The 12,187-nt window shown below is 56.4% G+C and overlaps 1 protein-coding gene across 4 annotated transcripts in view; it reads left to right on the top strand.

The window, feature by feature from the left end:
• Nucleotides 1-12,187, top strand: part of FOXN1 (forkhead box N1) — a 28,338-nt gene that overhangs the window by 10,998 nt on the left and 5,153 nt on the right. For 2 of the 4 annotated variants that reach the window (XM_006768015.2, XM_015566722.1), the window contains exons 2-6: nt 2,695-2,846; nt 3,246-3,704; nt 6,045-6,155; nt 7,945-8,075; nt 9,405-9,501. In XM_006768015.2, coding sequence (XP_006768078.1) covers nt 2,724-2,846; nt 3,246-3,704; nt 6,045-6,155; nt 7,945-8,075; nt 9,405-9,501 — 921 coding nt within the window. In that variant the 5' untranslated portion in view covers nt 2,695-2,723. The remainder of the gene's footprint in view (nt 1-2,694; nt 2,847-3,245; nt 3,705-6,044; nt 6,156-7,944; nt 8,076-9,404; nt 9,502-12,187) is intronic. The other 2 variants (XM_015566724.1, XM_015566723.1) reach the window with 2 other exon arrangements.

The raw sequence follows: 12,187 nt of genomic DNA on the forward strand, positions 1-12,187 counted from the left end.
CCTCTGACATGCAGGAACTCAGCCGGGGCTACAGACAATGTCCTGGGATGTAGGGACTAAAGCAAGGATGGGGTGAGGCAGATGCTATAGGGATCCTTCTGGGAAGGCCAGACCCTCAGGAGCCGGTACGGCCCAACCTGGGGCTGAGAGGCCCTCCTGAAGTTCCTGCCTCAGAGGAGCAAAGATGGGGCCTGAGCCCCCTTATGGCCAAGCTGAGGGAAGGCCAGGCAGACAGGAAGGACTCACAAGGGCAGCTGCCACCGGGCATGGGGCCATAAGCCAAACTCCCCAGGCCTGTCAGGCCTGAAGCAGCGAGACCATCAGGGAAAATAGAGTCTGGGCTCAGAGACCACGGCCACAGTTGGCCAATGAGGCCAGATGTGTGACATGTGTCCTTCAGCGTTTTCTATGTGTGGGCACCTTATACCCATCATCTCACCTAATCTTCCCGACTAGGTGGGTGCACAATCCCCATTGACCAGAGGAGCAAAGAAAGAGAGAGAATTACACAGTTTGTTCAAAGTCACCCAGCCAGGAGGTGACACCACTGGGATTCAAACTCAAGTCAGCTGAAATCCTAAACCCTTGCTCTCAACCACATTTTATTCTGCCTCCAGAGGGGACCAACCACCCCCCACTGCGGGGGGGGGGGGGGGGGCGTGGGTAGGTCCCCCACCCGAGCCTGGCCGCTGGAGGAGCTGGAGAACGCCTTGGGAAAGCAACTCTGGGCCAGGGCCAGGTGTGACAGGCAGGCCCCCGCTGTCCAGGAGCTGTCCAGGGAGCGGGGGCCAGACCAGGCGGTCATGCGGAGCCAGAGATGGGCTGCCCTGCCCCTTGGGCCCCATGCCTGCTCCACCTCGGTGTCCAGTTACGGCCAGCTCGGCGCTTCCCGGTCACGCCACATTTAGCATTGCCGAGTGAGCGGGCGCCTGGACATGGAGAAGGGGCGGTGGAGACTCTTGAAGGGGCGGGAGAGCCTCCTACCAGGCCCCCACCTGGATCCCAGCGACCAGCCCTCTCCACCACTGATCCCTTGAGGGACGTTGGGCAAATGCTTTCCCTTCCTCGTCCCTGTTAACCTCCTATCAAACAAAGGAGATAATGTAGCAAAGATGTGCTAACCCCAGGCTGAGCACCATGGAGTCAGCAAGACCATCCCTCCTTCCCAGAGCCCCTAGGAGCTCAGGGTTTGGGAGATGCAGTTAGTGCTGCATGAGTGGGTCCTGGGTAAGAGGGATAAGTACGAACCTCATGCTTTCCTTGTTGCCTGCCCCACCCCAGCTCGCCCCACTGACCCCCGCCAAATGAAGAAACTGTAAGACAGACTCCAGAGACAGACAGATCTGGGTTCGAATCCTGGCTCTATCAAGGATTAGCTATGTGACTTGGCCAGTCACATAACCCCTCTGGGCCTTAGTTTCCTCATCTGAAAGGCGGGATTAATAATGTACTTTCCTCACAGCTGTTCTAACAAACCAATGATAAAATTCTCCACATCATGTGCACAGTGGCCAGCCCAGAGCAGGCATCAGTAAATGGTAGCCTTTATCAGAGACCCCTTAGGTCAGGAGAAGTAAATTCAAGAGAATCTGCTCTTTGCAGATGGTGGAGAAGGAAGGCAGAGAACTGAGAGATAACGATAGTAAGAGCCATACCAGTAAGCCACCGAATAATGAGAGCTGGCATTTATTGAGCACTTGCGATGTGCCAGGCGCTGTGCTAACTACTGCGCGTGCACGATTTCCGTTGATACGGCATGCCCACGAGGGAGGTCCTCGCTCTCTCCCTGGTTTGCTGATGATAATGCTGAGGCTCAGAGAGCTTCGCTGGCACAGCTAGCAAGGAAAGCCCAAGGCTGGCTTTGAGCTGAGTCCTCAACCACACAGCTATGCTGGGGACAGAGTTCTCTTACAATTCTGGAAGGTCTGAGCAGAAGGAGCCCTCAGATATCATGTAGTCTAAGTCTCTAGTGTTTCAAACAGTGAAACAACAGCTCAGAAAGGTCAGTGGCCAGAGCAAAATGTGAAGAACACAGGAGAAAACAGCCAGACATTCCACAGTGGACGAGTGGCACCATCCCCTGTGCCATGCCAGGCTCTCAGGGCCACGAGCAGTCAGGTCCCTTCAAGTTGTACCCTGGTCTTGAGAGCCAGGCCAAGGTGCCCGAGGGTGGCACCACAGGCCTCTGCTGAGGGCTGGTCACCTGCAGTGGGAGGGTCACTCCCACCTGGGCCTGGCCCACTTCCTTCCTTCTCCAGCTCCCCTTCCTCCCAGGACCACCCACTTGCTCAGCCACTGCACAGAGACTACTAGCCACAGTCACCTAGCCCAGACCTTCATGGTGGCAGGAGCCGGAGGCAGGGTCTCGCTGGGAACCTCTCCTAGTTCACTATTCTGCAGCTGCAGAGTCTAGAGCAGCCAAGCTCTCCCTCCATGGGGGGTAGGGGAGGCTCCTAACTGGTTTGTTTTCCTCTCTCCCCACCAGGCTTCTCTTTCTGTGTGTCTTTCTTGCTCTATCTCTCACATGACCTGCTTACTTCTGTTTCTAATGTTCTCTCAGTGTCTTTGTCTGTCTGTCTTTCTCATCAAGATGTCAGGCTGGAGTCAGGATCCCAGCCCTGGGATGGGGTGGGAGTGGAGATGGTGGACTTGGGACTGGTCACCCCCGGACACTGGGCCTCATTCTCATCACAGCCGGCTTTCTTCGAGGCCAGGACTGGGTGATGGTGTCGCTACTCCCGCCGCAGTCTGACGTCACGCTGCCGGGCCCCACCAGACTGGAGGGCGAGCCCCAAGGGGACCTCATGCAGGCCCCGGGCCTCCCAGGCTCGCCTGCCCCACAGAGCGTAAGTACCCGGCACCCAGGCCTGGGCTGAGGCCAAGTCCTGAGGGCTGCATGGGAAACAGGTGAACAATCACCCCCACCCTCCAGGGACCTCCCTGGGGTCCGTCTTGTCCCTTCCACCAGCAAACAACGACCCAGTGGCTCCAAGACCCAGAGGTATTCAGATAGGCTCATTCCTTCAGGCTGGGGCTTTTCCAGAGCAGGGACGTGCATCCATCTACTGGGGCACCCCGGGTTTAAGAGCAGTGTATCCTCATCGTACTGGGGCTTCCAAGGGCAGACTAGGTCTCCTCCATCATATGGGGGCTCCAAGAGCTCAGCCCCAGACCCCTTTACCCAAACACAGAGTAGGATCCCGGTCCAGCCTCCACTCACAGGCCTGTCTCCTCTGTCCACCCAGAAGCATGCCGGCTTCAGCTGCTCGTCATTTGTGCCCGATGGCCCTCCGGAGAGGGCACCCTCACTGCCCCCACACAGCCCCAGCATCGCTTCACCAGGCCCTGAGCAAGTCCACTGCGCGGCAGGTCCTGGTCCCAGCCCTTTCCGGCTCTCACCCTCAGACAAGTACCCCGGCTTCAGCTTTGAAGAGGGCCCGGCCAGCAGTCCCGGGCGCTTCCTCAAGGGCGGCCACGTGCCTTTCCACCCGTACAAGCGGCATTTCCAGGAGGACATCTTCCCCGAGGCCCAGACTGCCCTGGCCCTCGATGGACACGCCTTTAAGACCCCGGGGGTGCTGGAGGCCTTTGAAGAGATCCCTGTGGATGTGGGGGAGGCTGAGGCCTTCCTGCCTGGCTTCTCAGCAGAGGCCTGGTGCAATGGGCTCCCCTACTCCAGCCATGAGCACAGCCCCCAAGTCCTGGTAAGTACCAGTGGGCAGTGGGCAGCCCACTTATCCTCTGTGCCCGCTCCCAGCAGCCCAGGTGAGTCCTCAGAGATCAAACTCCTCCCCACTTCCCTTCCCAGACCTTTCCACTCAGGTTCTGTGTGTATCAAGGAAGCAGCAAGCTCAGAGACTCGGGGCCTCCAGGTCAACGAGGAAGGGCACGCTGGCCTGGCCCGGCCTGGAGGAGACAAGGTGGGGTAGGCAGGTCAGGCTAAGGAAGCGAGCTGGCAGCTTCCCAGTGGCTCCTGAGTCAGGATCCCAGTGTGTGACTTCTCTCTGTTTGTTTAAGTGTCAAGAATCCCCAGCCAGACGTAGATACGCCCATATGCAAATGTGAGGAGAAAAACACATTCCAGAGACCAAGAGAAAGGGTTAAGAGAGGAGCCACAGAATACAATATTCCCCTCTCCAGCATCAGCTTGCAGAGTTGAGAGAGGACTTAAGTCTTCTCAAAGGATACTTCCTGGCCCCATTCTTTGCCCAGAGAGGGACCTGGGTATGTTTGTAGAAATACCTTGAAAGCACTTTGGAAGGTCAACGTGTCCTCCACGGCCATATCCTCAAGCGCTGTGACCTTAGGCAAATCGCTTACGCTCTCTGAGCCTCATTCAAAAAGTGTGCTTAATAGTGTCTGCCTCAGAGACTTGTTGCCTTGGGAAGAGAAAGCTAAAAGGAGCTTTGCTCCCTTCTCCCCAGCTTTGGAGGTCCCTGGGGTGGTGCGCACTGAGCAGACTCAGCTTGGGCTGTGCCTGCTCTAGATGGCCACCAGACCGCCTCACCTCTTGCTTTCAAAAAGGCTCCCATTCCACCCCCCGGCCACCCCCAACAAAGACCTGTTTTCCCAGGCTTGGAAGATAGAGAAAAGGGTTGGGCACCTACTAGGTGTGGCCAAGACAGGGCCTTGTTCTGGTGCTGGGCCTTTTGATGGCTTCTCCTCAGGCCTCTGGAACATGACAGCAGCTCACAGTGAGGCACCATCATACTCACACCCGATGCCCACTAGGTGCCTGCCCTTGGTCACTCTGCCAGGCGATTTCTTTCAAGCGCCCCATTTAATCCTCACAACAACCCTCTAAAGAGCTCCCGCTATCTCCATTTTGCAGATGGGTAAACTGAGGCCCCGTAGAGGCCAAGTGACTTGTCCCTTGGCCTGTAAGAGGTGAGGCTGAGACTGGAGCCCCTGCACAGTGGAGAAAAGCTCAGGCCCAGAGCCCCACCGCTCGCTGGCCGACTGTCTAGGTGACCTGGGCACATCAATTCCCCTTCATGGGCTTAGCCCCATCATCTGCCAAATGAGGGGGTTGGACACAATGCTCTTGGCCCTTCCAGGCCTGAGATTCTATGATTGTGGCTATCTATGCATCAGCAACCCCAGGGCACACCCAGAAAGAGCTCTCAGCTGGTTTGACCCTCTGGGCCCACATGCTGGTTCCCCGGTTCCCCCATAGCCCCAGGAACAGCGGCCCACCTCCTCCAGGCCTTGCTGACCTTCCAACCTTGTTGATCTTCCTGGGCCGAGCTCTGTGCTAGGCCCTGAGGACTCTTTGAGGGGCTCACAATTCATGGGAAGCCAGAGTCCGGCCACCACTACCGGCAGGAGCTCCAGGCTCCCTGGGCCAGTTTGAGAGAGTGCCACAGGCGCATGCAGACCAGCAATGGGGCAGACGCCCTGGAGCGGGGTGCAGAGGCTCTGAGGGGCCGGGGGATGGTTGGGGAGGACAGAGAGAGGACTCACTAGCCTCCTCCAGGGAGCCTGCTGGAGCTCCCTTGGGCTTCGCAAAAGAGAAAGTGGCAAGGCCTGAGGGCCTCCGCTGGACCAGCCTCTCTGGTCACTCCCTGTGCTCCCCTCACCGAGGCTCTGCAGTGGGAATTGCGGAGCTGGGGCCTTTTCCGTGGTGTCCTCTGCAGGCCTGTTCTAAAAGGCTGGGGGCTCTGAACCAGCAAGCAGGCCCTGGGCTCAGCTTGGTGAGAGGGGTCAGGCCCTGCACCCTGTGCCCTTCCAGGGAGATCTCTGCCCTACCCCAGCCTCAGTGAAACCATTGACACGTCTCCCCCACTCCTCTGGACAGCCCAGTCTCAGCCTTTCACCTGCAGTGAGGTGGGAGGTAGGGAGCACTGCTGGTTCCAGCTCCAGCTCCACCACTAATTTGCTGAGTACCCTCAGAAAAATCCCCGTCCTTCTCTGTTCTCTGTCCTCCAGGAATAAGTTCTGGGGGAGGCACAGAAGGGGTTGTTTTTGTGGAAGATTTAAGACACAGACAAGAGGAAGGAAGAAAAATAAGGCCTAGCCCAGTCACCTGCTTTTTCTTCCAACAGGGGTCGGAAGTCAAGGTCAAGCCCCCAGCTCTGGAGACTGGTCCTGGCATGTACTGTTTCCAGCCCCCCTTGCAGCACATGTACTGCCCCTCCCAGCCTCCCTTCCACCAGGTGGGTCTGGGGCAAGCGGGCATGCTTCCCCAGAGTCTCAGGATCCTGTGGGTGTGTGGTGTGCGGGTGTGCATACATCTGGGTGGGCAGCAGGGCCTTAATCCTCAGGCTGGGCCAATGGGGGTGGGGGCAGGGTTCATGGGGAGGGAAGCAATTGCCCTTCTGTGGGATTGGGCAGGACTTTTCTGAGACCGAGGTAGAACCTGAGAGGTCTCAGAAAAGAGAATTGGGGCTGAGATTGGGGCAGGGACCGGATGTGAACCAAAAAAGGAGGGAGGAGGAGAACCAGACAAAGATGAGGCCGAGAGAAAAGGAGTGTGTGGGGTGACACACAAGGCTGAGCAGGGCAGCGAACAATGGACTGCCGCCCGGGTCGGCCACCATCTTCCTATGCGGCCTTGGCCTCAAACTTCCTTTCAGCTCAGACAGGGTGGGACTAGGCATCGGGTTAGGGGACCTTCCCACCTGGAGGCTCCAAGTCCCCATGACCTTCAGCCGTCTTCCCCTTCCCCACCTCACTGCCCAGCTTCAGCTCCTCCTAGATGTACAGGATGCCAAGTAATTGCCCCACACGGGCATGGGATGGAGGTTTTTAGAAAGAGAAAGAAAGAAAAGAGCCCCAGAGCAGGTAAGCAGCTCCCAGGAGTCGCCGGGCAAGACGGAGCAAGTGGCTGCCCAGCGCCCAGCTCCATCCACCTGCAGCCTGGCACTGAGACAGGCCCTGCCTGTGGAGCAGGTTCTACTCCCAGCCTTTGGCATTGGCCCTGGTCTTGGCACAGCCCGGGAGGCAGGCACGTGGCGGGGGGAAGTAGCCAGGCTGCTTGGTTTGTGGGAAAAAAGAAAGAGTTGGAAGGAAGCAGAGGGGACACATGAGGGGTCATCCCATGAGGGGCCCAGCTGGAACGGTCAAAGCCTTCCCGAGGCCGCTGGTCTGACCCGGGGGAGAGGGTGTTCCTGAGGCAGCCTGGCCCGTCAGGGAACAACACAGCAGGGCTAAGGGGCTACCAGACCTTAAATGGCCTCACCGTGCCCGCCCTGCTTTGATGCCCTCTGCGTTCTGCACCCCAACCTCCAAGATGGCCGCACCCAGGACTTTATGGAGACTGCAGAGGGGGTGACTCAGGCACTACGTGCCGCTCGGGTGACCTGGAAAAAGCACATCAGCTTGGAGCAGATGGGGGAGTCAGAGTCTCCCTTCCCCCTCGCCCCCATAAAACACCATCCCTGGCACCACAGCCACTCCCTTTGCTGTAAAACCACCTCCTACCCCCACCTGCCCACCACCATGACCGGCCCTTTCAAAGAGCCACTGAAACTCATAAAAGGTGGCAGTGCACAGCAAACGCCCAGGCTGGACATCCCACTTCCGGCCCCGCTGCCCTAGGAGATGCAAGGGAGGCCTGGAGAGCCTGCCCAGGAGGGTGCGGAAGCCAGGACTACCCATCGCACTTCTAGCGCGGCCAGGCTGCTATCCCATCACCATGGCAACCAGAGTACCCAGAAGGCCTCAGAGAAAAGTGCTGGACCAAGGGAGCTTTGAGGCCTCTGAGATCCTGAATTCTAGAATGTGGATCTCCTCACAGGCACTCAGATGTCCACACCCTTGGCCAAGCCCCTCAGGTAGCTCTGCCACTGGAGCCCATGACCATGAGTGGTGGAGCCTAGGACCAGGGAGAGAAGATTCTAGTCTCAGCTCTCTCTCTGGATGTACATGACTGAGGGAAGGGGAGCCTCCTCTTGGGAAGGATGGTTACCATGGCAACCACTCTGCCTCCTTTGACCTCTACAGTACTCACCAGGTGGCGGCAGCTACCCTGTACCCTACCTGGGCTCCCCACACTATCCGTACCAGCGGATTGCACCCCAGGCCAGCACTGATGGGCACCAGCCACTCTTCCCCAAACCCATCTACTCCTACAGGTATGTCTCCCAGCACTCCTGGATGGAACAAAGAGGGGTGAGAGGACCCTTGGGGAAACTGAGGCATGGAATCCTCATGGTATAAGGGTAACGGTGTGTGTGTTGGGGGTGGGGGTTCATAGTTGGATGGGCTTCTAGAGTGTGTTGGAGAAGGGATTTTTTTCATGGGGACAAGGGAATAGACTAGATCACTTTTGACCTCTTGTCTAGCCCTGGGAAGCCATGTCTGTGGCTCAACAGCAGATGTGTTATCCTGCACAGTTCTAGACTCCTGGGGCCCAGGGCCTGGGTCTGAGAGTTCAGGAAGGATGCTTGCCCCCTACTCCCACCTTCCTTCCCCAGATACAGAGAGAAGCCCCACCCCAAAGCTCTGCTGGAAATAAGCGAGAAATGAGGACTGCAGATGTGACTCAGTTATACAGCACCTTCCAGATCTGGTGCCCCTTCTCTGGGGCCAGGGTTGTAAATGCCAGGCCAGCGGCACCCAGTCTGTCTGGGAGACCGTCTATCTGAACTTTCCTTCATTCAGCCTCATTGACACTCGACTTCCTAGGTGCCAGGCCCCACATGGGGTCAGGTCATTAGCCAGTGTGAGCTCAGGGGAAGGAAAAGGAATTTAAACAGCAGCCAAGAACGCAGAGGAGTTTGCGGGGAGGTAGGATGATATGCAGAGAGGAGCACATGCAATCCTTGCAGTCCAGCAGAACTGGGTTCAAGTTCAGGCTCTGGAATGTACTAGCTGTGAAACCTCAGGCAAGTTACTTAATCTCTCTGAGCCTTTGTTTATTTGTTTTAAAAATAAAAAGCAGCAATATTCGGGCCTTTGGGAGGATTAAGTGCAAAAATATGCCTGGCACATTGTAGAGGCTCAAAAAACCTTAATTCCCTCCCTTGCTATCTATCCAGCATTTCTGCAGTTGGCTGAGGGTTGACTAGTAATGACAGCTCCCATTTAATGAGTGCTTCTATGTGCTAGGCATCACCCTTAATCCTCACAACTCTGAGGTAGCTATTACATTCTTCACTTCAAAGCTGAGGAAACTGAGGTTCAGAGAGGTTAGGGCACTCACCAAAGGTCACACAGCTGGTGAGTGGCTAAGCCAGGACTGCAGCCCAGGTCTCTCAGATTCCACAGGACCCTCAGATCTGTAATTTCTGGCTTCAGTAAACACGTTTTCATCCCTTCTCCTTTCAACCTCATGGAGGCTCTCACCCATGAACTCTACAGCAGGTTCTCTCTCCTCAACTACTCCAGCTGGGGCAGAGGGTTTGGGGGAGACTCCGGGCCTGGTCTGAGGTTAAAACTCTCAGGGTTTTCTTTGCCTTCAGCATCCTCATCTTCATGGCCCTTAAGAACAGTAAAACTGGGAGCCTTCCTGTCAGCGAGATCTACAATTTTATGACGGAGCACTTCCCATACTTCAAGGTGAGCCCAAGACCCACTCCCACTCCCCCATGCCTCGGCGCTGAGCAAGCCAGGCCTCTCTGGAGCCAGAGGACTCCGCTGGGAGGTGGGAGAAGAGTGAGAATGAAATCCAGAAGAAGGTTTGCCCCCCACATGCTTCCCCTGGTCTCCACTTCTGCAGGACAGAGTGGAGAACAGGGAGCTCAAGCCATGCACGCAAGCTGACACAGCAGGCTGGAGTCAGACCTCATGCTGGCAGAAGGTGGACATGTCAGTCCTGTTAGGCCTCAAGGAGCATCCACCTTCTCCAAGTGGGGAGAGAGCTGGGGAAGAAATGAGAGGCTGTCCCCACCCCTGCCCCCAGGATGCCGTAGGGCTGGAGGAATTTGGGTAGAAGCTGGCCGGCCAAGGTGACATGGATGCTGGGACCGCAGAACCCATTGCCTCCCAGGGAGAGATTAGGATCTGCTCTGTGGGCGGCAGGCTCAGCTGCAGTTCTGCCAAAAAGCGGGGTGTGGGCTTCATGGTCTTTGAGTGTCCCAAGGAACTGGCTGGCTCCCCTCACCTTCCCATGGACAGGATCTCGTTCCCGTCACCCACAGAACGGGCTTCTGGGGCCTCTACCAGACTCCCTCCCTAGAGGCAGGACAGAGGCCCTTCTCTCCAGATGGGCAAACACATCAGAGAAGGTGACCCATCTGTTCAAGGTCACTCAGCAGGTGGGACTAGTTGCTGGTTCAAGCTGTTTGACTTCACGTAGCACCCATTTCCCTTCTCTGCTTGCCCCCCAGACACCCCGAGCATGAACCCCGTTTCTCCTGAGGTGGGTGCAGGGAGATCAGAACTTGTAAGGAGTTCTGTACCCTGGTGGGTACAATCTTCTTTGCTACCCAGGCAGCAGGCGGGAGCTGAGGCCCCAGTAATCCAGAACTCAGCTCCACCTGCCAGTGGGTGATGCCCAGGCCCACATCTTCCCGATTGTCCTTCCTGGGGATAATTTGAGGCTGATATTCAAACAAGTTTGTACTGGCTGAGCTGCCATCAAATGAGTAGTGGGCATGATGGCCAGAGTGGTCTGGCCAGGAATGGAAAAGTATGCCCATCTACTAGAAGTTCTGGAAGGAAGAAGAGGGGGAAAAAGAGTTGTCTCTGGGATTTGAGGAGTATGAAAGCCAATATCCAGGGCTTCCCCTTTGCCCCAGCAGGTCAGGGAACCAAAGTAACCAAGTCTCTTTAACTCTAAAGACTTTGGAGGTTCCTCTAGGACAGTGGTTCTCAACCTTCTGGCCCTTTAAATACAGTTCCTCATGTTGTGACCCAACCATAAAAGTATTTTCGTTGCTACTTCATAACTGTAATGTTGCTACTGTTATGACTCGTAATGTAAATATCTGATATGCAGGATGGTCTTAGGCGACCCCTGTGAAAGGGTCGTTCGACCGCCAAAGGGGTCGCGACCCACAGGTTGAGAACCGCTGCTCTAGGACTTTAAGGGGCCAAGCCAGAGAGAGGAAGTGAGGGCCCTGCCCTCCTCCTCTCAGTCTTTCCTCCCTGCTAACTCCCCACCTGGTCCCCAGCCCCTCCCTGCATCTCATCTTCCTGGCTTAATTATTTTTCCTGGGAGCCGTGTAATCCCTGTTTTATAGAGCTGAAGAGTGAAGAAGTCTAACAGCTTTTTTTTTTTTTTTTGGTTCTAGTTGTTGTTCTTAGCAGTTGCATCACTCCCTCACTCCCTCGTTTACATTTGACTTCAGAGAGAAAGCATCTTTGAGGATGGGGCGGGCCCAGATGGCGAAGCCACCCTATGGGGTGACCTGGGCAGGGCCTTTAACTAGGGGACAGAGTTGGAGTCTGGGCTCTGTCACTGCCTCCTTGTGTGATCTAAGACGAGGCCCTTTCTTCTCTAACCCTCAGTTTCCCAGTCTGTAAAATGGTCAGGTTGAACCAGTTGGCACATAGATTCTTTCCCATTCTGACACTCCCCCTCAGACCCACCTAAGGAGTTAATCCAAGATCCCCTGGCCCTTCTATCTCTCACTCCCTATTTGAAGGCAAGGACGGAGGGGACCCTGGAGTGGGCCGCACTCATGCCCGAGGGAGCCGAGGTGGGCGTCCTATAGCCCCATGAGTCAGGGTTGTGGGTTTGGGGACATGTCCGGCCACTGGACATAATTGCTAGTGCTGACCATCCTTCTTCCAAACAGGAAGTGGCTGGGGTGGGAGCTGCCCTGGCATCTGAATTCACAGATTTATGGGGCTATAAAAGGGTCCAGTGCCCATTAACTCTGCCCATCAGACGACACAGCCTTGACTCTTAGTAGGGACTGTCATGGGAGTTGAAGGTGAATCCCCAGATGACTGATCTGGTGGCTCAAGAATTCTTCCTTGTGACCCCAGCAGCCTTGGGGGGTCATCTCAACCAGCACCCTGCCCAGGCCAGCTGCCCTTAAGAAAAACTCTGTAGCTCCTGACAGCAACTTGCAATGATGCTGGCATCAGAGCCCAGTTCTGCTGGGCGTGATTCAGCCTGGCTGCTCCCTGGGGCAAGTGAGCCGGGGAGGAGGGAGTGGCTGCCCCTCATTAAGCAGAAACTGGGCCCTGAAAGGGGGAGGGGCCCCGCTGGCCAGGGCAGAAACTCTATCCACAGTCACCCCTGCTGGGCCCAGGACCCGGGGGCGAGCCTGGAACTGAGCTGGAGGTAGAAGGA

Source organism: Myotis davidii, unplaced genomic scaffold (assembly GCF_000327345.1).
Source record: "Myotis davidii unplaced genomic scaffold, ASM32734v1 scaffold363, whole genome shotgun sequence".
Taxonomy (NCBI): Eukaryota; Metazoa; Chordata; class Mammalia; order Chiroptera; family Vespertilionidae; genus Myotis; species Myotis davidii.